Below are 21,530 nucleotides of genomic sequence, written 5' to 3'. Positions count from 1 at the left end.
CTGGGAGACATCAGAACCCAACAGCACCAAGCACAAATGGTACCAACAAGGCTGGTAAAGAGAAGGGTTAAAAACACCACGAACAAACGCTCAGGACACGTGGCACATCAAAGAAACTCAGAAGCATTTCCAAGAAACATTGCATTCCTGTTTTGTCAAACTTGTTCATCCCAAAGACAAAAGACCCAGGCAAATGCAGAGCAACGTAGTTTACGCTGTTCATTGCAGTGGGGAATGTACAGACTTGTACATTGGGGAAACTAAAACAACCCATCCACAAACGCATGTACCAACACAGGAGTGCCAGCTCATCGAGAAACAATTCAGCGGTCCACCTACACCTGCAGGACAAAGGACACTCATTTGAAAACAGCAACGTCCACATTTCAGCCAGATAAGACGATTGTTTAAAAAGAGGTGTAAATGAAGCCATCTATGTCAAATTAGAAAAAAAAACAGGGGGAGGCAATTACAATACAGCTTTAACCTCTGTCCCCAAGAAGTTTCACCATTATTCACACCTTGATACTGGAGCCCCTGGCTGATAATGGGTTTTTAGACCACCATTCATTTGATGGAGGGGGACATGGACAAACATCTTCAAAAAAAAACAAAACAAAACAAAAAAAAAACAACTAAAGTCAAGTCCATTTGCCTTTCTTTCAACATTTTTGGATATGCCTGGATGACGGAGCACCTTCACAGACATACAGACTCTTTATTAATTAGTTCTTCAAACATGATAATAGGAGCACTAAGAAGAGGGGAACCTCGTGGCTGGACAAGCTGAAACAGAAGGCAGGCTCTGTGGCAGAGCTCAAGTCCATCAGTGACATCGGTGGCAGATGCAAGGACCTTAAATAAAATCCGGACCCTCGTGGACAATGTCCACCACCCTCTACACGACACCATGGTCAGAGACGCTTGTTCAGTGACAGGCTGCTGACTCTGTCCTGCTCCACGGGCAGGTTGAGGAGGTCGTTTGTCCCTCAGGCCATAAGACTCTACACTGTGGTCATTTCTGCCACCAGAGTATAAAATTTACACAGCATTATATACTGTACGTTGAGTTGAGGCTGACTTGAGGGTGAAATACCCCTCCCGTCCTGCAGGTGTCACCGCAGGCACACAGCAACACAACAGGCGCTGCGGCTAATGACAGTAGCTAACCCACTGACTGCACATACTGGAGCTAACCTAAGAGTGTTTCAGTGGGAATGACTGAATCGCATTTTCACGGGCTAATCTCTCTATCGGAAAAGATATCCAGGAATACAGTTATCTTTACATCTGAGAGCGAGCTGCCGACAGTGTGTGTGTGGTTGAAGGTATGAACTCTCTGGTTGGCTACGGAGTGTCCTCTGATTCCGACAGTGACGGGGATGTAAACAAGGGCAGAGCTGGGTAGGTACACGCTTTACAGGACATCTGTTACTCGCCACAGGTGGTTAAATGGCATTAAACTACAATATACTTATTAAGTTGGGATATTAACTTTCCTTTCTTCTGTCACTGTATTTGTTTTTTCTCCTAGCTCTGTTAAGGAGGTGTCCGATGGGGCAGCGGCTGCCAGAAAGAGCCGCAACTTTTTGCTGGAGTCTGGTTCTGCTTCCAGTGATTCAGAAAGCGAATCAGAGCCAGGGGACGAGGATCCAGAGCCTGTAGTACCACCACCAACACGTCCACACTCCTCGGCATCGTCTGCAGCCTCTCATCCCGTCCTACCAGCTCCTTCCCTGGGATCTAAACTCCCCTCCCCTCCTCTGGTCGCCTCCTCTGACAGCAGTGTCTTTGCAAACCCTTTCAAGGCTCAGGCAGAGCAGAAACTCAGCGCGTTACAGAAACACGTCCCCCTCACAATGCAGGCCAAACCCTCCCAGATAGGCGGCAAACGGATGTGCGTGTCATACAGGAAAGATGGGAGGTGTAGGTTTGGGATTAAATGCAAGTTTGCCCACGACAGTGACTTGCAGACCCCAGTTATTCCCGGTCCCTGTCATCCCCCTGAGAGCGAAGAAACATCAGCGCCAGCTAAAGCCGGAGGCAGCTCCTCTGGAGGAGGATCGCAGAACCTCAGACAAGACACAAAGGAAGAGGAGTCGGAAGGGCAGCAAATGAAGAAGAGGAGGGTTGGACTTAGCAACACCTTGATTCCTCCTAAAAGAGCTATGAAGCAGTATGCTATTCTGAGGGACAGAGAGCGGCTCCATATGTCCTGATGGATGTTTTTTATTAGTTACGACGCTACTACTACAGCTGTGTTGTTAGTACTGAGGTGAAATATGTTCTCTGAGTACATGTAGATTTTTGTACATTATAGAATCAACTAAAATTGCTGCATTTGTCAGGCGCTGTGGCCTAAAGCTACTCACAAAGCTACTACTTTTATTTCCAACCTACATGCAGAGAGGAAATTGTGGGTCAACATGCGGACACAAGGACCAGTCGTTCTACGTTCACGGTCGACTCAAACAATGAATGAATGCGCTTTGGTTAAATGTTAAGACATTTATTTACATCTTATAAATGGACAGTTTGTGTTTCCTCTAGCACACGTGAGTGATCAACATATTATAAGGTTTCTACATATCTCTGCTTATCAAATAAAATACACTTCGAAGATTATTATAGACACGTCAGTGACTGTGCTTGCCATTATTTAAAGTGTTCATATGTGATTAGCAGTGTCCCGGGTCACATTTGGACCAAGAACTTGCGTAAGAATGAAACTATATGAGCTATTATTCCTTCAACTAAAAAACTTTTTTTTCTCAAACAACTGCACAAATATTATTGAAACTGGTTTAATTTCTCTAAAATACACGTTTTGGGACGTTTTACATGCCAGTGAAGCTATTTTTTTTCCCCCCCTCCAGATTTTGAGATATTTCATCATTGTGAGATTAGGTCAGTTTCTTTTAAACTCCCTCAAATAAAACATTTTCACAGTACATCTCACCCCACACATGCCAAGAAAGGTTTCAGCTTTCTAATGTGTGTTTTGTGTTTAAATCCAACATATAAATTAAACTGATTTATTCCAGTAGGAACTTTGTTTAAGCAACACATCAAGGCATTCGATGTGCAGTATGTTACTAAGAGGTATGTTATATTATTGCATAATAGCAACAGCTTTGCAACATAACCTCATCAATTTACACACTCAAACTAGTTACGGGACAGTTATGTACAAAGTCAACAGCACACACATACAAACACATACATATCTTTCCCTGATACACATATTCTAAAAAGCTACCAAATATGACGATGAGTGAACAGTACGTAATATATTCGTGATCCTACCTTTACCTCAAACAGGTCAAGACAGTACAAACTGCTGCTATTTTCTGTGCATCGTCCTTGTTTTACAAGAGAGCCTGCTGCACGTGTCTCTCAGTGCCATCAGCCAGAATCTCCCCTTGTTCTGTCTGCTCCCACACCACACCGTCCTCCCCCACAACCTCGGCCTGCTGAAGGGAAGACCCGGCTGGAGAAGAGGAAGAAAGCGCCCGATTGTCCAGGATAAAGCTGCCGCCGTTGGTGGATGCTGAATGCTGGGGTTGGGACAGGAGAGGAGGGCTCGGGGCTGCCGTCTGCAGGGCCTGAAGCTGCTGAGAGGTTGTGAGAACGGGGATCTGCTGAATGTGGGTCTGAGACTGGCTGACGGGCTGGAAGGTCATCTGAAGGATCTGCGGCTGCCCCTGGCTCTGCTGTTGGGAAGAGTACGACTGCAGCGACTGCAGCTGAGGTTGGTGCTGGGTCACCACTGAGCCGGAGTGGAGGGTCAGTTGTTGGATTTGGGGCTGCTGTGGCTGCTGAGCAGTCTGCACAAACTGGACGGGCATCTGGAGCTGGAGGTGAGTCTGCTGCTGGTTGTCAGCTGGGGAAGGGGGGTCGATGGGGGACAAGGCAATTGTCACTGGCACCTGCATGGTGTGGAGGTTCGGATCTTGTCCCAGTAAAACAACCTGGTGACTCACTTGCTGGGCAACCTGACCCATCTGGGACACCTGAGCCATATGTTGGCCGACCTGGCCGTCCTGGCCCAGCTGATCCACCTGGACGTCCTGCTCAACGTGGCTCACATCCAGGCCGGAGACTTCCGCTTGCATGGGGTTTCCCGGCAGATCCAGCAGGGAGGCGGGGCTAGTGATGAGGGCGCCGGCATTGGCTGCCAGCGCCTCGGCGATCAGGACCTCTGGGTGACTCTTGGCCTTATGCGCCACTACACAGTCCTTCTTCTCAAACTTCTTCCCGCAAATGGAGCAGGAGAACTGATAGGTGGCGTCGGCGTCGTGCTTCTTCATGTGCCAGTTCAGAGACGCCTTCTGGCGACACGTGAAGCCGCAGATCTCGCACCTTTAGAAAGGGAAGGGCGAATGAAAACAAATACAGAGAGGAAAGAAAGCAGCATTGGGAGGAAACTGAACAAAAGCTGACAGGTACTCACTGTAGGGGCTTCTCTCCTGTGTGTATCATGCGGTGCACCGCCAGGTTGTGGGAGCTCTTGAAGGCACGAGCACAGAACTCACAGATGTAGTCCCTCTGGTCTGGAGTTACAAAACAAATATACTGAAGATGTCTTTGCTGTTTACTTTCATTATTAATTACAAATAGAGCTGATCAAACACTGCACCTAATGCATGTTTTATGTGTGTACCTGTGTGGTGCTTTGCATGACGGAGCAGCTGCTTCTGTAAGCGGAAGAGCCTTCCACAGGAGGGGTGAGGACAAACGTACTTCTTCTTAAGTAAGTGCTGATACTTGATATGATGCTGATATGCAAAACAGAGAACAGGTCATCAGTGACGACTGGATGGAGCAGTGAAAAGACTGAAAACTGTAGGTTTACGACATGTTTATGTTTTATTCTATTTATGGGTTGAAATTTTGAGAAAACTGAAAAGGTTTTCACAAGTTCCAACCATGATAACAGTATTCATAATCAAACTAATAATAATAATAAAATGACAATTAAATGTTGATGGGAACGTCCAAATGTTTGCCAGCAAAACGACTGCTCATTTAATGGCAGAGGGAGGTCTATGTACAATGCACTTAAAGCACTTTTAGTCACAGCTAAAGCAGGATTATCATCATTATTTTTTCATATGTCCTTTCTGCACAAGGGATTTATTCTGTCATTTGTTGTCTCCGGTTCTTTATTTGTGAAATAAGCTCAAAATATGACCCAACTCCTAAATGTCCTGTTAGCAAACTAATGGAATTTTATTAACCAAGTTCAATTCACAAGGATGAAAACAAACCCATATATATATATATATATATATATATATATTATTATATATAATAAGCTCATATTTTGAGCTTATTTCACAAATAAAGAACCGGAGACAACAAATGACAAGATATATATATATATATATATATATATATATATATATATATATATATATTAGTTTGAGTGTATCCTTGTGAACTCAACATTTCATCATAATTTATTGGTGGATCCAAGTAAATTTGACCAAAACTTAAATCAGAGAAGTTAAAGGGTCATTGTGTGATTTATTTATTTATTTTTTTTAAATCATTCGAATGTGTGGTGGATCAGATTTCCACCAACTCTGTGTGAAATGAATAGTTCACAGATGCAAATACTAAGTGGGCTTGTGTTGAGACAAACCTGCAGGTAGCGAGGATGAGCCAGCACCGTCCCACATCCTTCCATTTCACAGCGCACATATTGCACCGGGGGCTTCTTCCTGTGCGGGGGAAAAACAAAGATTAAACATGTCTCCACATCCTTGATGTCCCACGTGCACATGATCATTTATAACATTTTATTACTTCACCTTCTCTTTGGCAGCCGTGGCGTTTTGTCATCTTTTTTCCGGCGGCCTCTCCTAACACATAGATGACAAAAAAAGTCAGACAACGACTCCTAGTAATAACGTTTCCTACCTGAAGCACTCGTACACCACTTACTTCCTAGGTCCATCCGGATCCTCCACTACTTCCTCTTCCAGCTTTACTTCCTCTTGCACGCTCTCCAAACTGTCTGAACCTTCCACTTTAATCTCTGCAACCTCTGCAACCTTCTCTTTCCTGGGCGCCTTCTCTTTTTCTTTCTTCTCCTTCTGTCTAGGAGGAGCTCTTCGCTTTGGTTTGGGGACGTCCCTGAGAAAAGACAGACAAACATGGTTCACAAAACTAAACATGAGCTAATGCAAACAGAAGTGCAATGACAACCCCTCACACACACACACACACACACACACACACACACACACACACACACACACACACACACACACACACACACACCTTTCAGCCTTCGGGTCGTAGCTTGTGTCGTTCAAGTCGTCTCTGAAGGGAACATCTTCATCGCTGCTTATCACTTCTTCCTCCTCTACGCCGCTGAAAGTGAAATATATCAGTAAAAATCACTCAAACTGCACTGAGTACATTCGGTCCAGTGATGCACTCGAGATAAACGTACCTCTGACTCTGTGGCTGGTAGTGCAGGTCGCTGGGGTCATCTTGAAATGAAGGGTCTTCGTGATCCAAGGCTGGTTCAGCAGCATCCTCACCATCCTCTTTCTTTTCACTGAGAGATGAGTGTGAAACCCGGCAGCCGTGAAAACACAGCACCAACCTCTCATTTAGTCACACACTTTTACAGCACACAAGAACGTTAAGAAGAAAAAGACACGTCTTTAAGATGCGATATAATTAGCAAAGCCGTTTCTTTTTTAATGTTAAAATGAAGGAATAAAGTAACTATATATATATATATATATATATATATACAGTGGGGGAAAAAAGTATTTGATCCCCTGCTGAATTTGTAAGTTTGCCCACTTCCATAGAAATGATCAGACTCTGGTTTTTATGGTTGTTTACTGGTTATGGGTATAGACAGAATATCAGTCGAAAATGCATAAAAAACACACAATCTAAAAGTTATAAATTGTTATGTATTTTATTAAGGGAAATAAGTATTTGATCCCCAACAATTCACTTAGAATTCAGGCTCCTACAGATTGGCTGGTGCGCATGTGGCACACAGTTGTGCTCAGTCAACTAATTACCAATACTCCTGATCTTAACTCGTCATGTATATAAAGCACACCTGCTCTAAGAATCAGTTTCTTACATTCCAACTTCTACAGCACCATGGGCAAGACCAAAGAGCTGTCAAAAGATGTCAGGGACAAGATTGTAGACCTGCACAAGGCTGGTATAGGTTACAAAACCATCAGCAAAAGGCTTGGTGAGAAGGTGACAACTATTGGTGCCATTATTCGCAAGTGGAAGACCCATAAAAGGACCATCAACTGTCCTCGGTCTGGAGCTCCCCGCAAAATCTCGCCTCATGGAGTGAGGATGATGATGAGAAAGGTGAGGGAGCAGCCTAAAACAACACGGCAGGAGCTTGTTAATGATCTGGAAGCAGTTGGGACCTCCGTCACCAAGAAAACAGTTGGCAACACACTGCGCCATTATGGATTGAACTCTTGCAGTGCCCGCAAGGTCCCCCTGCTCAAGAAGGCACATGTACAGGCCCGCCTTAAGTTTGCCAGTGAACATCTAAATGACTCAGAGAAGGCTTGGGAGAAAGTGCTGTGGTCTGACGAAACCAAATTGAGCTATTTGGCATTAACTCGACCCGCCGTGTTTGGAGGATGAAAAAACGTGAGTATGACCCAAAGAACACCATACCCACGGTTAAGCATGGAGGTGGAAACATCATGTTTTGGGGCTGTTTTTCAGCAAAGGGTACAGGGCAACTTCACCGCATTATGGGGCCAATGAATGCAGCCATGTACTGTAACATCTTGGACAAAAACCTTCTTTCCTCAGCAAGAACACTGAAGATGCCTCGTGGGTGGGTTTTCCAACATGACAATGACCCAAAACATACTGCCAGGACAACAAAGGAGTGGCTCAAGAAGAAGCATATTAAGGTCATGGAGTGGCCTAGTCAGTCTCCAGACCTTAACCCGATCGAAAACCTGTGGAGGGAGCTGAAGCTCCGAGTTTCCAAGAGGCAGCCAAGAAACTTGAAGGATTTAGAGACTGTCTGTAAAGATGAATGGGCCAAAATCCCTCCTGCGCTGTGTGCAAACCTGGTGACCAACTACAAGAAACGTCTCATCGCTGTGCTTGCCAACAAAGGTTTCTCTACAAAGTACTGACTTGTGTTGTGCTTGGGGATCAAATACTTATTTCCCTTAATAAAATACATAACAATTTATAACTTTTAGATTGTGTGTTTTTTATGCATTTTCGACTGATATTCTGTCTATACCCATAACCAGTAAACAACCATAAAAACCAGAGTCTGATCATTTCTATGGAAGTGGGCAAACTTACAAATTCAGCAGGGGATCAAATACTTATTTCCCCCACTGTATATATATGCTGCTTGTACATGATCTCATCTTAAAAGGGTCAGTTCACCAAGATGTTTCTTGTCATTTATCTGCATGGCTAGATCTTTTTGGTAACATGCACATTAAATACATATTATAGCATTTACATACCACAAAACTTCAGCACTGAATAAAAACATACATATACTTACATCTCATATTTCTCCTTATCGTTAACCTCTCCCTCCACTGATGGATGAAGGACAGAGAAATACAAAAGCAGTGTTAGCTACTAGCATATAAAACACTCTGTGGAGGTGAATTAGTCGACGGGCTGGCTATGGTTGTTTTCATTTCCTACAAATGATCTATGATTAGAGACCAGATGACACTGACGGTTTTCCGCTGAGTAAAAAACAAACAAACCGAACAGCAGTGTTTCTAACACAGACCCACACACTAGACCAGACCAGCTCATTGTCAACAGGTTGCTCACCGGCTGGATTCTCCATTCCAGGTTCGGTCTTACACACGGGCTTGGCAGAGCTGCGGGAGGCCCTGCCAGACGGGGGCTTGGCACGGGTCTGGGCTGGGGGACGTCTGGAGGGATGAGCTGGAGCGACGGAGTGAAAGCAAATGATCATGAGGTGTGAAACAGGCGTAATGCAAGGATGTACAATATCTCTATTTGAACCACAAACATGTATATATATATACACACACACACACAGCGATCAGGCATAACATTATGACCACCTTCCTAATATTTTGCTTCTCCAAAACAGTTGTGACTCATCAGAGAATGGACATGGGTCTTCTGAGGGTGTCCCATGGTGTCTGGTAACAGGATGATGTTAGTGGGGGTCTTTGGGTTGAGGGGAGTAGCCTCTTTAGACACTTTACCAGTTTGGAGGCCGGGTCAACACCTTGTGCTGCGTTTCATGTTTTTTGAGTTGTTCCTGGACTGTTTTTGTGTGTGTCCGTGTCAGGCTGCATCCTGCCGGGGATGACTGCCGCCAACAAGGAGTGTCATAACTATGGGGTGGGGGGGCCTGGTCTGGTCTAGGTAGGTGGTACATGTCTAAGTAACATCCACATTAATGTCAGGTCCAAAACTTTCAAAGCAGAACATTGTATCGTCATTGTTATTCACTTCACCCGTCCGTGGTCATAATGTTATGCCTGATTTGTGTATATAGATTGAGATTTGTCTGAATGTCACATTATAATAGTTTTTAATGCAGCATTTTACTGATTACCTTGAACATCAGCTGCAGGTTTCTTGGGATCTTCTGAACTGCAGAAAAGAGTAAAAAAAAAAAAAAAGAAGAAGAAGAAGAAGAATAAAAAAAGAGATATGACTTCTTCTCCATCTACACAGTCAACACAGCATCATAACCCACACCTCTACTTAGACGATGCACTGATCGGTAGATGCACACACTAAACATGTGGAGGTTTCAGGTAAGTTTTACTCCACCCTTCCCATGCAGACATACAGCAGAAAGGGGACGAGCCACGCTGAAGGCGTTGCTTTTGACAGGAACTGACCCCACAGACAGACACACGTTGAAATGCCTCATTATAAACAAATGTGGCGGTCTATTAGCGAGGACCGCTCAATTAAAAACTTACTCTGTGCCTTGAAGGCTCTCTGCTGCGACAACTCCTCCGCCTTCAGCCGAACCCGCAGGTTCCGAATTCTTCTTCCGTCTGGAGTTGGAAACTTTCCTCCGCTTGGTCGCTCCGTTGTCCGGGCTCGGTTCGTCCTCGTCGTCGCTCTTACTGTCCTTCAGCCAGGCCGGTACTGCCCTCGTTGACCTGTCTCTCAAAACCCGTCCCGAGGTCTGCGGGCTAGACGCAGCTCCGTTAACGTCCGGTAATGAAGCGGAGACGCCGGACCTCGGGCGGCCCGCTGCCCGGCCTCTGAGCGCCCTCCGCGGTGTAGCGGCTGTACTTGTGGCCGGGGTCTGCTCTGCGGCCTTGTCCTCCGTCGTCTCTTCACCTTTATTTACATCCCCGGCTCGGTCGCCGGCCGGTTCCATCACCGTGAGGACACTTCTGCCGACCTCGGATTCCGCTTAAAGTCAAGCAGGTTTACTTACAAATTGAAAAACTGGCCACATCTGCTTTAATGCTGTTTTGATTACAAGCGGCCTGTAACCAACAGTGGTGCATTTTTCACTTGGCTTCGTCGCAAATTAAATGCACAAATTTATTGATTAGAAACTGAAAACTTTTCTTAATTATCTATTCAGCAATAAACCGATATAATTTTAAAGATGCAGACACTATTTTCCCGTTCTTAAAGCTATAGTAAACCTACTTATTCGCCGGGGCCTTGAGCGCAACCATTTTGTGCGCTTTGTTGCGTCTCCTTTAAGCCAAATATAAACTGAGGCTACGTTCAGGAGCGGCAGCGGCTTTCAGCAACTGCTACAATCATCTGGATTTCCCCCCCGTGCCTGTTGCAGATGGAGTCTGCCGAGCCGTATTGTTTACAGATCTGCGAAGGCAGCAGCAGCCGCGCAACAGCAGCAAGCGCACGCATGAGCGCTGCGTGGCATCGCGGGAAATGTAGTCAAAATCAAATCAACGCAACTTGACATTAGTTTGCATTATTTCTTTTCTTTTCTTTTTTTTTGCATGCGCTTTCATACATTAAAAACAGGAATTGGACACAATATTTCAGTTAGCATTTGGATTTAATTTTCTGTAATGATTATTGAAATATAGTGTAATCGTGGAACAATTTCCATTCGTGCATACATTTTTTCTCTCAATAATACATCAAAATCTCCAGTATTTGTGTATACTATGCTAATAATATTAATAAATTAATGATAGCGCGTTATAAATTGTGTGTCACTCAGCGCGCTGTGACACATATTGTTTTGCTGTTTGCAAAATGTATGTTTCAACTTCAGTAGAATAATAAATGTAATTGGTGGGGGTTTTTTTCTAAATGTAGTCCGCGCCATTGACTGTGGAACTAACATGGCTGCCACCGAGAACCTGCACTGACTGGTCTGAACAGTACATGCTGCAGGCTGCTATGATGAGATGCATCGGCCACCAGATGGCAACGTTATAACACACAAAGTCCAGCCTTCTGCTGACATCCTTTTTTTTTTTTTTGGATAAAACAGGCCTCGTTTGCAAAAGAAGTCTGAAGGAGATAATATTCCTGGCTGTAAATTTTGTATCAGTCATACATTTACCATAACAGAATGTACTGAAACACAAGCCACAGTTTGATCTGAGCAATGACTGATGGTCACGCACACAAACCAAAATAAGATTTTTTTTTTTTTTTATCAGATGCAACTAATAAAATGAATCATGCCATGCGTGGGCGACCTTTGAAATGTCTACATGATGGCCAAACACCAATCACATTTTTTTCTGTCCTGTTTTATGAAAAGAAAGTTAAAATTTAAACTAAGTTTATCACTGAATGTAGCAGCACCAAGTGCGTGGATGCGATGCGACTCAAGATGCATTCACTGAGTGAAACATAGATAGTTCACGCAGTATGACATTAATAGTTCAGGCATTACTCGACTGAAGCCTAAAAGTTAACCTAATAATTTGTTTGTTTTCGTTCTAATCTTGAAACGGATGACTGCTCGGTTGAAACATGACGAAATCTCTGTTCACCTGTATGTCGTTCCACATCATTGTGCACACGTCCTGCCATATCAGTGTTGCTAAAATCCACCCGAACCGCTCACTGCATGAGGTACAGCATGTTTCTGGAGTAAAGTTGACCTGCCACGGAGAAGTTTATGAAACATTGTCCAAACGCTGGACTCCTTCTCTTCTTTTCTCTCCACCATGACACATTGCTTAATAATGGCTCATGTATGAGGTCAAAGGCGGGTTTCCATTGACAGAAGTCAAACTCCTCGGCCTCCGGAGCTGTCAAGAAACTTCTGACCTTCTTAACACTTTCCACTATTAAGCAGTTTAATCTGAAGCTAAGGCTGACATGCCTTTGGTGCGGGACATTGGGAACCACGCTGACGAAATTATTGACAAGAGCATTGCATCCTTTGAGAAAATGCTTTATTTATCTATCACTATAAATATGACAACGCAGGAAAGGGTTTATTTTAAACAAACCTGATAGAAAACAGTCTGCATAGGTTTACAAAGGCATAGCAAAGGGCACATCTTGGCAATAAGGCACACACTAGAAATAGTATAAATGGTAACACCTATATAAAACTAGGCTTACGCTGCTCCTTGCCACTGGCATAAGGAGTTCCTTCTACCGCTGCAGTGTAGATGAAATGCAGGTGATAGAAAGTAAAGCAGGTGCTTTGAGCGGAAGGCAGAATCAGAAGGACGCTGTTTTCGGCTATTTGGTCGCACGCCGCTTGGACGGCGGCTAAATTATTACATTTAATGGTTTAGCCAACAACACTGAGGTGCAGAGTTGCAACACCTTCGGCTCAAAGTGCCACAGGGTTGTAACACTTTATTGGGCCAGTTTTATACTTCGAAACTGAGAAAATGTAGCCGAACGTCAAGGTCTCTGTGTTCCCACTCAAAACACCCAAATCCAGTTCATAATAGCAAAGTAAAAGCAAGTAAAACAAACACATTATTAACCTTGAATGTTTAAAAACTATTGGACACTTTGGCAAAAAGAGAGAGAAAAAAAAGAAAGAAAGACAGAAAGCACTTTTTTCTACTTTTGTTACTCTGACTTGTGTCCCTAAACAAGATGTAAATACAGAAAAGAAACATGTTTTTATAATATATTATACCTTTTCTTACTTCATACACAACACATGTAATGCATATATTAAATATATCCTGACTCATTGTCATCATACAAGATAATTATAAAAGTTTGTCTTTTACGTTCAATCCAGTTCGAGAGGATGAGAAGTTGTAAAATGCAGAAGACGGAGTGAGATCAGATTCAAATGAGGATCGTCAATCTTTTCATTTAGACTTATTTCAAAATGCATGTCATCCCCATAGGCAAATTTATGTGTGTGTGTCGTGAGATGACATAAACTACCGTTAAAGTAGGTAAACTGGTTTTCAAATACAATCCGACTTGAAAACGTTTGGCATGTTTCTGGTGTGAGGTTGGCGCTTGTGGAGTGTTACTTCATGATCCGCAGCTGTGTGTTGTAGTGCATAGACTGAATAATAAATTGAACTTGCATATTTCAGTGTGAGGTATTGCTCCAGTTATTCCCAGTCCAAATATTACACTTGTTTTCGACACACTGCAGAGTTTTAAAAAAGTGCCAGCTGAGCATTCAGGCGCGTTACTTTAACCTGCGTAGAAAACCCATACAAACACTGAAGAAAAAACAAAAAAAAAAAAGCCAAACTAGTCCAGTCCACACATGAATTAATGCTCAGCATTGAATATCTCTTCATCTGAAAGTGGCAATCGCTCGCCTTTTTATAAATACGTTTAAGTGCACCTCGGTCAAGCATGGTTTGGAGAACGAGAAATAAAGAGGAGACAGGCGTATGGAGTGTCAACTGAGGAGAGACTACAGGAGAGAGGTAGCCTTGTCACATCCGGCTGAATCCTACTCGTCCCACCAGGATACAGTAATACCTCATGTCTGGTTTAAGGGATGTATTAACGTATAACAAAATGGGCTATGTATTGTATGGTTTTGGCTTTGTTAGGAAAGGCACAGTGAATAGCATTGAGTCGCACTTACAATATGCAGATGATGTAAGGCACTTCTCTAGGGGTTTCCCACACTAATGTCTATGTAGCATTGTTTCTGTTTTGTTTTTGTTTTGTTTTGCTTTTTTTTTTTTGGTTAGCATTAGCAAAATGCAGGAGCTGTTCCAGTGACAGAGTCGCTCCAGTCCATATAGAAACGTCTCTCATTTCTGTCCATATTTGTTCACCTTACAAGAGTCATACAGTTCAAACACAATAATAAAAACATACATAAATGAGAAAAAAAAAAAACAATAACTAATATCTATTCAGTCTTAGTCCCCTGTCAGCGCTGTTTCTTAGGATGGGAAACATCTCCAAGCACATGATGTCTGCCAGGCTTGTTGGCCACCATTTAAAAAGTGTTCCAGTTTTCTTTCTCAATCATTTCTTCCCCGGGGGGATTCTGTCACAATTACAATATTTATCTGGCATCATGTCAGCTTAAAGTGGAGACAGAAAACAAAAACAAACAACAACAAAAAACAAGCAAACTAAATACAGGCAAATAAACGCACCTCAAACACCTAAGACCTTCATTTAAAACGACCGAAAAAACAATAAAACTAGTTATACCAAAAAAAGTACCAAACAGGCATGTTCAAAGCATACACTTCAACCAGCATGGACGGACAGCATCACCTACAGCATTTAGCACGGGCTAGAATACTATATTTTAATGAACATAAAAATACTAAAAAAACATTAGTATATCCACACACACCTGTGCTCAGCGGTATTCTCATTCATCAGTAGTTCCTGTTGTACTTGCCTTCAAATTATTTTCTCTTTCTTTCTTTTCTGTCATTTACACTCTAGACATAGTGTAAAGGTCTATCTTTCCTGTGTCAGAGAAGATAAAGAGAGAGACCTACGCAGAGCAAATCCTTAAATATATATCTTCTCTTCATGAATACTTGAACGTACCTTTGGTGGTCCCGTTGCCCTAGCAACAAGGCGGATGGGGTCAGAGAGTAAAGTAGGGAGAGACTGTGTTGTGCTATTGTGAGTCATGCTTATTGTTGTTAACATATTCAATAGAAAACCTAATTATGAACAGAGTGTGGTCACCTCGGCTCCAGGTGAGACGTGAGCAGGTGTCATTTTATCACTGGCTGTGCTCTTAATGTTTGCTACAAATTCCTCTAGAGCTTCAGGAGATGTTTCTATATCATGGGACAGACACTGCTGAGATGTCAACTTCAGCCACGGGCACGACAACGTCGCCGGTGTTTCGAGTCGTCTCTGAATCAGTATGTCTGGTAGACGTCGTGGATGGGCAGCTGGAAGGCCGTGGCAGGGAAGGCCTGCGGCACAGCGTAGCCGGCGTAACCTCCGTACGCTGCAGCCGCCACGGCCGCGTTTTTCTGCAGGGCAGCCAGAGCTGCCGTGTTGGCCGCGTAGTTTGGTATGGGGACGTACCCGGCTCCATACAGGCCACCGGCTGTTGGGATGCGCTGGACGTTATGAGCCATGGCGTAGACGGGAGTGATTGGACGGCCCTGGGAGAAAGTGAAGCGGGACAAACAGTTAGTACCAAGTGTACACCGGGCACGATCCTTGAATCAACACACTCAGTTGGGAGCTGGTTTTACTTTGAAAAGTCCAACAGTTGTTCCTACGTCGTGTGTCTTGTGTCATATAGAAAGATTGGACTACAAACTAAACCAGTGGTTCCCAACCTGAGATCACAGGGGGGGATGCGCCAATACTTGTCTGTTTCACTTGTTTTTTAACCAGCGACTAAAAAAAAAGATCAACATTTAGAAAAAAAATGTTGACGCAACATATTTTCAGGTGTGCCCACCAATTGAATGAGAGTAACACAGTTTTCCTTCTCCAAACTAGCCAATTAGAAGCAATGTGGGGGCGGGTCTTGGAAAACTTGGCTCAGAGGAAAAAAGGTTGGGAACTGCTGAACAAAACGAAGCCAGACTAAGCAAACCAAATGTGCCACTTTGATTTTTTTTTTTATATAACTATATAAGGTTCATAATAAAGAACAGCTCTCGTTAGAGCACCATTCATAGGGAAAGTGGTTAAGGGACAAACAGTCCCCACCCCCCATCAGTGACATAATAGAAATTAGTTTCTGGTTCTTAAGGAAACAAGTCAAGCAAGTTTCTGATTAGTTTTTAGCCACACAGTTGCATTTTAAACCTCAACTTCCCACCAGTCGTTTAGAACTGAAGAAGCTAATCAGATGAGCAGCGACATGTCTTCTCAAAACTCTACAAGTCAAGTTTCCTTTTTTTTTTATCGCCTTTTGATTACGCCATGACCTGGATGACTGAAAACCTTCACCTTCTAAAACACTGTCCCGAAAATCAGTGCAAAATCACTACCTTACACAGACACACACACACACAAAAAGACATAACAAATGAAAAACACATGTGTGGCGCTGGACTTTTTTGTATTTTGTATCGTCGAACTGACCTGGAAGGGCGGAGGGGTGGAGACCGCAGGCAGGACGGTGCCAGCAGCAGTAGCAGTGGTGTGTTCGGGGTGTTGCATGGCCAGAGGGTTCATGAGGTGTTCCACCGTGTGCACCTTCCCCTCCTCCATCAGCTTGGCTGTGGGAGCGGGGCTGAACACTGGGTACTGCCCGCCCAGCGTCGGCAACGCCACTGCACATGGAGAGAGGCAAATATGAAAGCTTGGATAACAGACAGGGCCCCCAGCAGACGACAGACTAAAGCTAGAGGTGAAAGATTTGAATGGCGGGTCTACACAGGAAGTGACAAGACGGGATAATCATGCATTCACCCATGCTCAAACACACACCGTTGTACTTAGACGGTGATCTGTGGAAGGAACATGCAAAGAGGTGGTGAAAGATTCAGTTTAGGCAAGAAGGAAAAAACAAGTTACACAAATTGGCATTGGGGTGTGATTCGGATTATGATGGTGCTCAACTGTGGATTAACCCCAGTGCTCCAACATGCACACACACACACACACATGGACACACACACACACACACAACATCAGTCATTGTTTCAGATGGACAAAAGTCTTTTTAATCTGGTGGTGATCCTGTGATTCCACACAGACCGAGTCTGAGCTCCCGATTGGGGTCAAATTGTTCCTTGAAGAAACATCAGCAAGTCCACTTCACAAAAGGACTTGACTTTTGCAGCAATAGGTTGTAGGTCGTATAGGTTTAGGTAGTAGTCAAAAGTTAATGATTACGATCAGCTAATTTAGTTATATGTTTAAAGACTGAAGAGTAATGCCAGTGTTTTTCCTTTTTATATATGGCTGTACTTTCTGCAATAGGTTCTCTTCTGTTTTTTTGCACTTGCATTTCCTTCTAATTACTGCCAGGAAAGACGCTAAAAAAAAATGGAATTTCTCTCCAGGAAATGATTCTTTAAAAACCACCCACCTTATAAGTTTGCTGCCACGCCTTCCTCGGCTCAACAGTTACCTCATAGACGGCTGCATTAACTCTTTGTAACACTGGTATTATCCTTCAAGTGATCAGACCAGAATGTGCACGTTCATCTTTAGTTTGTGCTCCTAAGTTTGCATTTCGCCTCCATCCTTGACTGAGATTTCCAATGTATAGCCGCTGCTCCTACAGTGAAACTTTTTGCTCTGAACAGATTCAATTTTGCCAAATACCATTTTTTTCTTTTCAGAATTTGTCAGTTCTGGCTAAGATTAAAAGACAAGGTGCAATCAGGCACCTTTCCAAAGTCAAAGTTGGAGTTGAGTGCGCTGTAAAATGCTAATGTGTAAGTATCTATAATCATGTTCAGATAGATAACAGCGCTGCAAGGAAATAAAAAATCATTTTAGTGGGGTCGGTGGCCTTTCACTTGTGAATAGAACAATACACACCAACCAATGCAGCCTATTGTGTTAATTTGACACAGCACTGTTTTCAATCTAAGCACAATCAGAAAGACGAATTTTGGATGTGGAGAAAAAGAAAAGTCTGAGGAATAAAATACAGCAGTTACTTTCCGGTCATGTTGGAAAGGGCAAACATGTTGTCTTTGCTATAAGCCCTTTTGCACATGACCATCCAGCAACAACTATAACGATTCAGAGAAAGGTCCTCAAACCATAGAGAAAGTTGCGGGCCAGAAGGTTTAGTAAAGGCTTTTTAGATGGGCGAGGACATGGATGGATATGTCTATCTCACTGACTTGTGCCAGGTTTGATGCCAACTGGGTTGACGGAAGCAGCAAGCTCCAGACTGTTCATCAGCTCATAGGGCTTTTCGGGCTGCTTGGTCTTGCCCTCATGGTAGCGGCTGTAGATGCCACGACCGGCAGAGTAACCTCCGAGGTACGACCCCCGTGGTCCAGGGGTACGATTACCTGAAGCAGCACGACCACGACCTCGCACAGTACCTGCTTGAAATACAATATGATGACAGGGGTTGTGGTTTAGGACTTGGGCAGCACGGGGCAACTTTTGTATGGAAACAAGACTTCTTTACGACCTCTTTAAAAGTTCCTCTCCAGATATTAGAACTTTTGGAGAGGACTCACTTGGCTCTGATTTCTCTAATTTCAATGATCTGCTGCTGAAGGACAGTGGCTTCAGGAAATTTACTCTAAATATTTGCTCAGGGTTTTATTTTTGGTTCTTTGGGACAAGTTTGGCGTCATTCCTGAGCACTGCTCTGTTTCTATGATTAGACGCAGTTATGTAAGTTCATCGGACTGTGGAATGGTATTCAGTTTGTGACTTTGTTGTGAGCTCTGCGATATCCCAGCATGAAATGGGAGGTGACAGCACAGCAGGAAAAGGATGGTGTTAGAAAACATATAGTTTGTCACATGACAAGAAAGCTCATTGTTCATTGAAGGAATAAGTAGAAATGAGGATGTGAGAGATTACCATTGTTCTGTATCATTGGGGATCCTTTGGAGAGAAAACCAAAACACAATGATTGAAAGTCAAATAGATTTTCCTGCTATCACCCAAGACCATATTTAATCAATCATTGAAGGTAATGGGATTAGCATTCATTGGTCCATCAGCTTGGTTTTTCTTTGCCTTTTAACAATACATCACTGATTTCAAGCCACAAACCATCATTAAGGCTCTTCAAAACTACTGTCAAGTGAAATTCTTGTCATCAAAGATTAAATCATTATTTTCATCGTCATCGTGAACATATACAATCATAATTGGCATGACTGAGTGTGTACTGTCTACTGCCACCAGCATTTAACAAAAAGTTGCTGGCTTCAAGAGAAACTCTGGCTTTTTAAACTGATAACTATTAAGAAAAAAAAAAATCACATTTCTAACCTTTTACGAAGTAGTCCCTGTTGGGTCCAACGAGGGTGCTGTAGGGATAACCGTAGTAAGCCAATGTGTAGGGATCACACTGGTAAACGTAGTTCTGAGGAGTCGCCTCTGGGGTGGCCGTGGCTCCTCCCTTTGAGGCCTTCTGGCGTGAGTACTGCTCTTTATCAACCGGCTTGGCAAGAGTGACCTCGATGCAGGACCCTTCTACCTCTGTGCCGTTGAGGTGGTCCATAGCCAGAACAGCGTCATCGCGGGAGGTAAAGTGAACAAATGCGTAATCACGGATTTTCTTCACACGCTCTACACATCCTGGGTTCCACTGACTGAAAACCTGGTCGACAGAGAAAAAATGTTTTAACACTCAAACATCAAGAATAATGAAACCTGCGAATGAACCACGCAAGTCGGTCCTACCTGTCTTATTGTCTCCTCGCTGGTCTCCATCATTAGATTCCTGACATAGAGTATCTTCACCGTTTCCATCACATCTTCATCTACATCAATCTCTGGCTCGGCCCAGTCCACCGCGATCTGGTGGCCCCACAGCTGAATGCGTCCAGGCATCAGCTTTCTGCGAGCCATGGCGGCCGCACGATGTGACTCGTACTCTACGAAGGCAAAGCCGCGGTTCTTCATCTTATCTGCAGCACTGGCATAAACTATCACATCTAATACGCCCTCTGTCACCTTGGAGACCTCCTCCAGGATCTCCTCACGCTTCTTGGTCTTGGGAATGCCGCCAATGAAAAGGCGGCAGTTGTCCACAGAGGAGCATACCCCAAGCAGTCGCCCAGGCCGCACTTCATAATTATTGAGCTCCCGCACGGCCTTCTTGGCCTCGTGTTTCTCTGTGTACATCACAAATGCGTACCCTCGGTTCTTCCCATCAAAGTCCATCATCAGGCGCATCTCATAGATGCGTCCAACGGACTCGAACACTGGCACCAGCTCGTCCTCATAAACGTCCCGTGGGATCTTGCCGACAAAGATTTCACATCCTCGAGGAGGAGAAGGACCGTTCCAACCAGGAGGGGGGCCGTATTTACGCTGACCATTTTCTTGGACCATAGTGTAGCCAGTACGCTCCATCAGGGACATCAGTGCAGCCTCATTGGGAGCACCTGCAACACCCTCGGGCATGTTCATCTGTCCATGGAGAGAGTGGTGGGAGGCACCAGAAGGTTTGCAGGGTTTGGCGGGTGCTGCGTTATTGCTCATGGTCGCGGAGGAAGCAGGATCTTCGGCTGTCATTCTGACAAAACCATCCAATCAGATCTGGGGCCTGAGGAGGTATAAAGGACAATGGTTTATTAAATTATGTTAAGCTGTATCCACATTAGCCGCCACAGACTAGAGGAAGAATGAAAAAGTGATAACGATCAGGATGCGCAGCCTAAACAACAGAAGGCCATTATGTGTCTGCAAACTGATTGGTAGTTTGCCTGCATGCAATATTGCCACCTAACAAACTAACCAAGCCACATTATGTGACATACACAATGGAAACACAACATCAATAAATCCACAGGGCGTCTTCACCTATCAGTGATTTTACAACCTTGTTTTGTTGAGTCTCTCAGATCCCTTGCTGACCTCTGACCCCTATCAGAGAAAATGAATGGCTGTAAACCCTGAATACTGCAGCTCAAAGTTCACCGAGTACGAGTGGGTCACATGCTCCGTTCGTGTGTGTGTGTGGGTCCGCGTGGTGCATGTGTGCATATGTCAGAAATAAGTTGGAGTTAAGCTTTTTGAGGAATTCTATAAAATACGACCCCATACTATGACCAAGATCTGTGCGCATTCATTTTTCTTCCACGAGAACCTGTTGCACAAACACGCATTCAACACAAGATGGTGTTGGACTTTAAACCTCCTTATCAATATGAATGTTATACAGTCTGTGGGTGCAGCTTTTAGTGTGTGTGTGTGTGTGCGTGGGTGCCTTCTCATTAAGGGGAGCAGGCCTAAAAGAGGAACAGAGAACAATCAGAAATCCGCTTCCCAGGCATAAACCTCTTACTCTCTCGTGTTATTTTCGAACACAGCAAGCATTCACAACGGAAAAATCCATAGAACTTTAAATCCCCAAATCTCCACGCTACGCGAAGCACTCAAGAAAGCAATCAAACGGGACTCCAAAACTTTCGGTCAAACGAAACCTTGCGTGAACAAATAATAATAAAATAATCAACCTCACGCAA

The 21,530-nt window shown here is 43.9% G+C and overlaps 3 protein-coding genes across 13 annotated transcripts in view; 1 reads left to right on the top strand and 2 right to left on the bottom strand.

Moving 5' to 3' along the window:
- Positions 1-1,129: 1,129 nt before the first annotated feature.
- On the top strand, positions 1,130-2,625 carry si:ch211-113e8.11. Its single transcript, XM_047579190.1, has 2 exons — positions 1,130-1,404; positions 1,535-2,625. Exons 1-2 carry the CDS (start codon positions 1,331-1,333, stop codon positions 2,217-2,219), a joined length of 759 nt encoding a protein of 252 aa, XP_047435146.1. The 5' UTR covers positions 1,130-1,330; the 3' UTR covers positions 2,220-2,625.
- zfp91 (ZFP91 zinc finger protein, atypical E3 ubiquitin ligase) lies at positions 2,494-10,953 on the bottom strand. Its single transcript, XM_047579176.1, has 12 exons — positions 9,975-10,953; positions 9,599-9,636; positions 8,836-8,952; positions 8,552-8,588; positions 6,464-6,571; positions 6,289-6,381; positions 5,950-6,141; positions 5,817-5,867; positions 5,648-5,726; positions 4,664-4,778; positions 4,454-4,553; positions 2,494-4,362 (listed from the first exon to the last, which is right to left on the bottom strand). The coding sequence occupies exons 1-12, from the start codon at positions 10,382-10,384 to the stop codon at positions 3,369-3,371; spliced, it is 2,334 nt and encodes a 777-aa protein (XP_047435132.1). The 5' UTR covers positions 10,385-10,953; the 3' UTR covers positions 2,494-3,368.
- Positions 10,954-12,390: 1,437 nt separating this feature from the next.
- rbm47 (RNA binding motif protein 47) overlaps positions 12,391-21,530 on the bottom strand; it is a 30,028-nt gene continuing 20,888 nt past the window's right edge. For 6 of the 11 annotated variants that reach the window (XM_047579182.1, XM_047579180.1, XM_047579183.1 and 3 more), the window contains 6 exons: positions 19,741-20,608; positions 19,327-19,657; positions 18,910-18,933; positions 18,210-18,419; positions 16,489-16,679; positions 12,391-15,551 (listed from right to left, as the gene is read on the bottom strand). In XM_047579182.1, coding sequence (XP_047435138.1) covers positions 15,300-15,551; positions 16,489-16,679; positions 18,210-18,419; positions 18,910-18,933; positions 19,327-19,657; positions 19,741-20,577 — 1,845 coding nt within the window. In that variant the 5' untranslated portion in view covers positions 20,578-20,608 and the 3' untranslated portion in view covers positions 12,391-15,299. The remainder of the gene's footprint in view (positions 15,552-16,488; positions 16,680-18,209; positions 18,420-18,909; positions 18,934-19,326; positions 19,658-19,740; positions 20,609-21,530) is intronic. The other 5 variants (XM_047579184.1, XM_047579187.1, XM_047579185.1 and 2 more) reach the window with 5 other exon arrangements.

Source organism: Mugil cephalus, chromosome 2, assembly GCF_022458985.1.
Source record: "Mugil cephalus isolate CIBA_MC_2020 chromosome 2, CIBA_Mcephalus_1.1, whole genome shotgun sequence".
NCBI lineage: Eukaryota > Metazoa > Chordata > Actinopteri > Mugiliformes > Mugilidae > Mugil > Mugil cephalus.
Note: the sequence above shows the minus strand (reverse complement) of the source record. Positions and strands in the feature narration are given on the sequence as shown.

What these genes read in the sequence shown, in the direction of transcription:
- si:ch211-113e8.11 (XM_047579190.1), top strand. Translation starts at nt 1,331, where the DNA reads ATGAACTCTCTGGTTGGCTACGGAGTGTCCTCTGATTCCGACAGTGAC. An exon ending in GTAAACAAGGGCAGAGCTGG is followed by an intron (nt 1,405 to 1,534) that starts GTAGGTACACGC and finishes TTTTTCTCCTAG; the next exon opens with CTCTGTTAAGGAGGTGTCCG.
- zfp91 (XM_047579176.1), bottom strand. Translation starts at nt 10,384, where the DNA reads ATGGAACCGGCCGGCGACCGAGCCGGGGATGTAAATAAAGGTGAAGAG. An exon ending in TACGACCCGAAGGCTGAAAG is followed by an intron (nt 6,142 to 6,288) that starts GTGTGTGTGTGT and finishes GTCTTTTCTCAG; the next exon opens with GGACGTCCCCAAACCAAAGC. An exon ending in GATCCGGATGGACCTAGGAA is followed by an intron (nt 5,868 to 5,949) that starts GTAAGTGGTGTA and finishes TCTATGTGTTAG; the next exon opens with GAGAGGCCGCCGGAAAAAAG.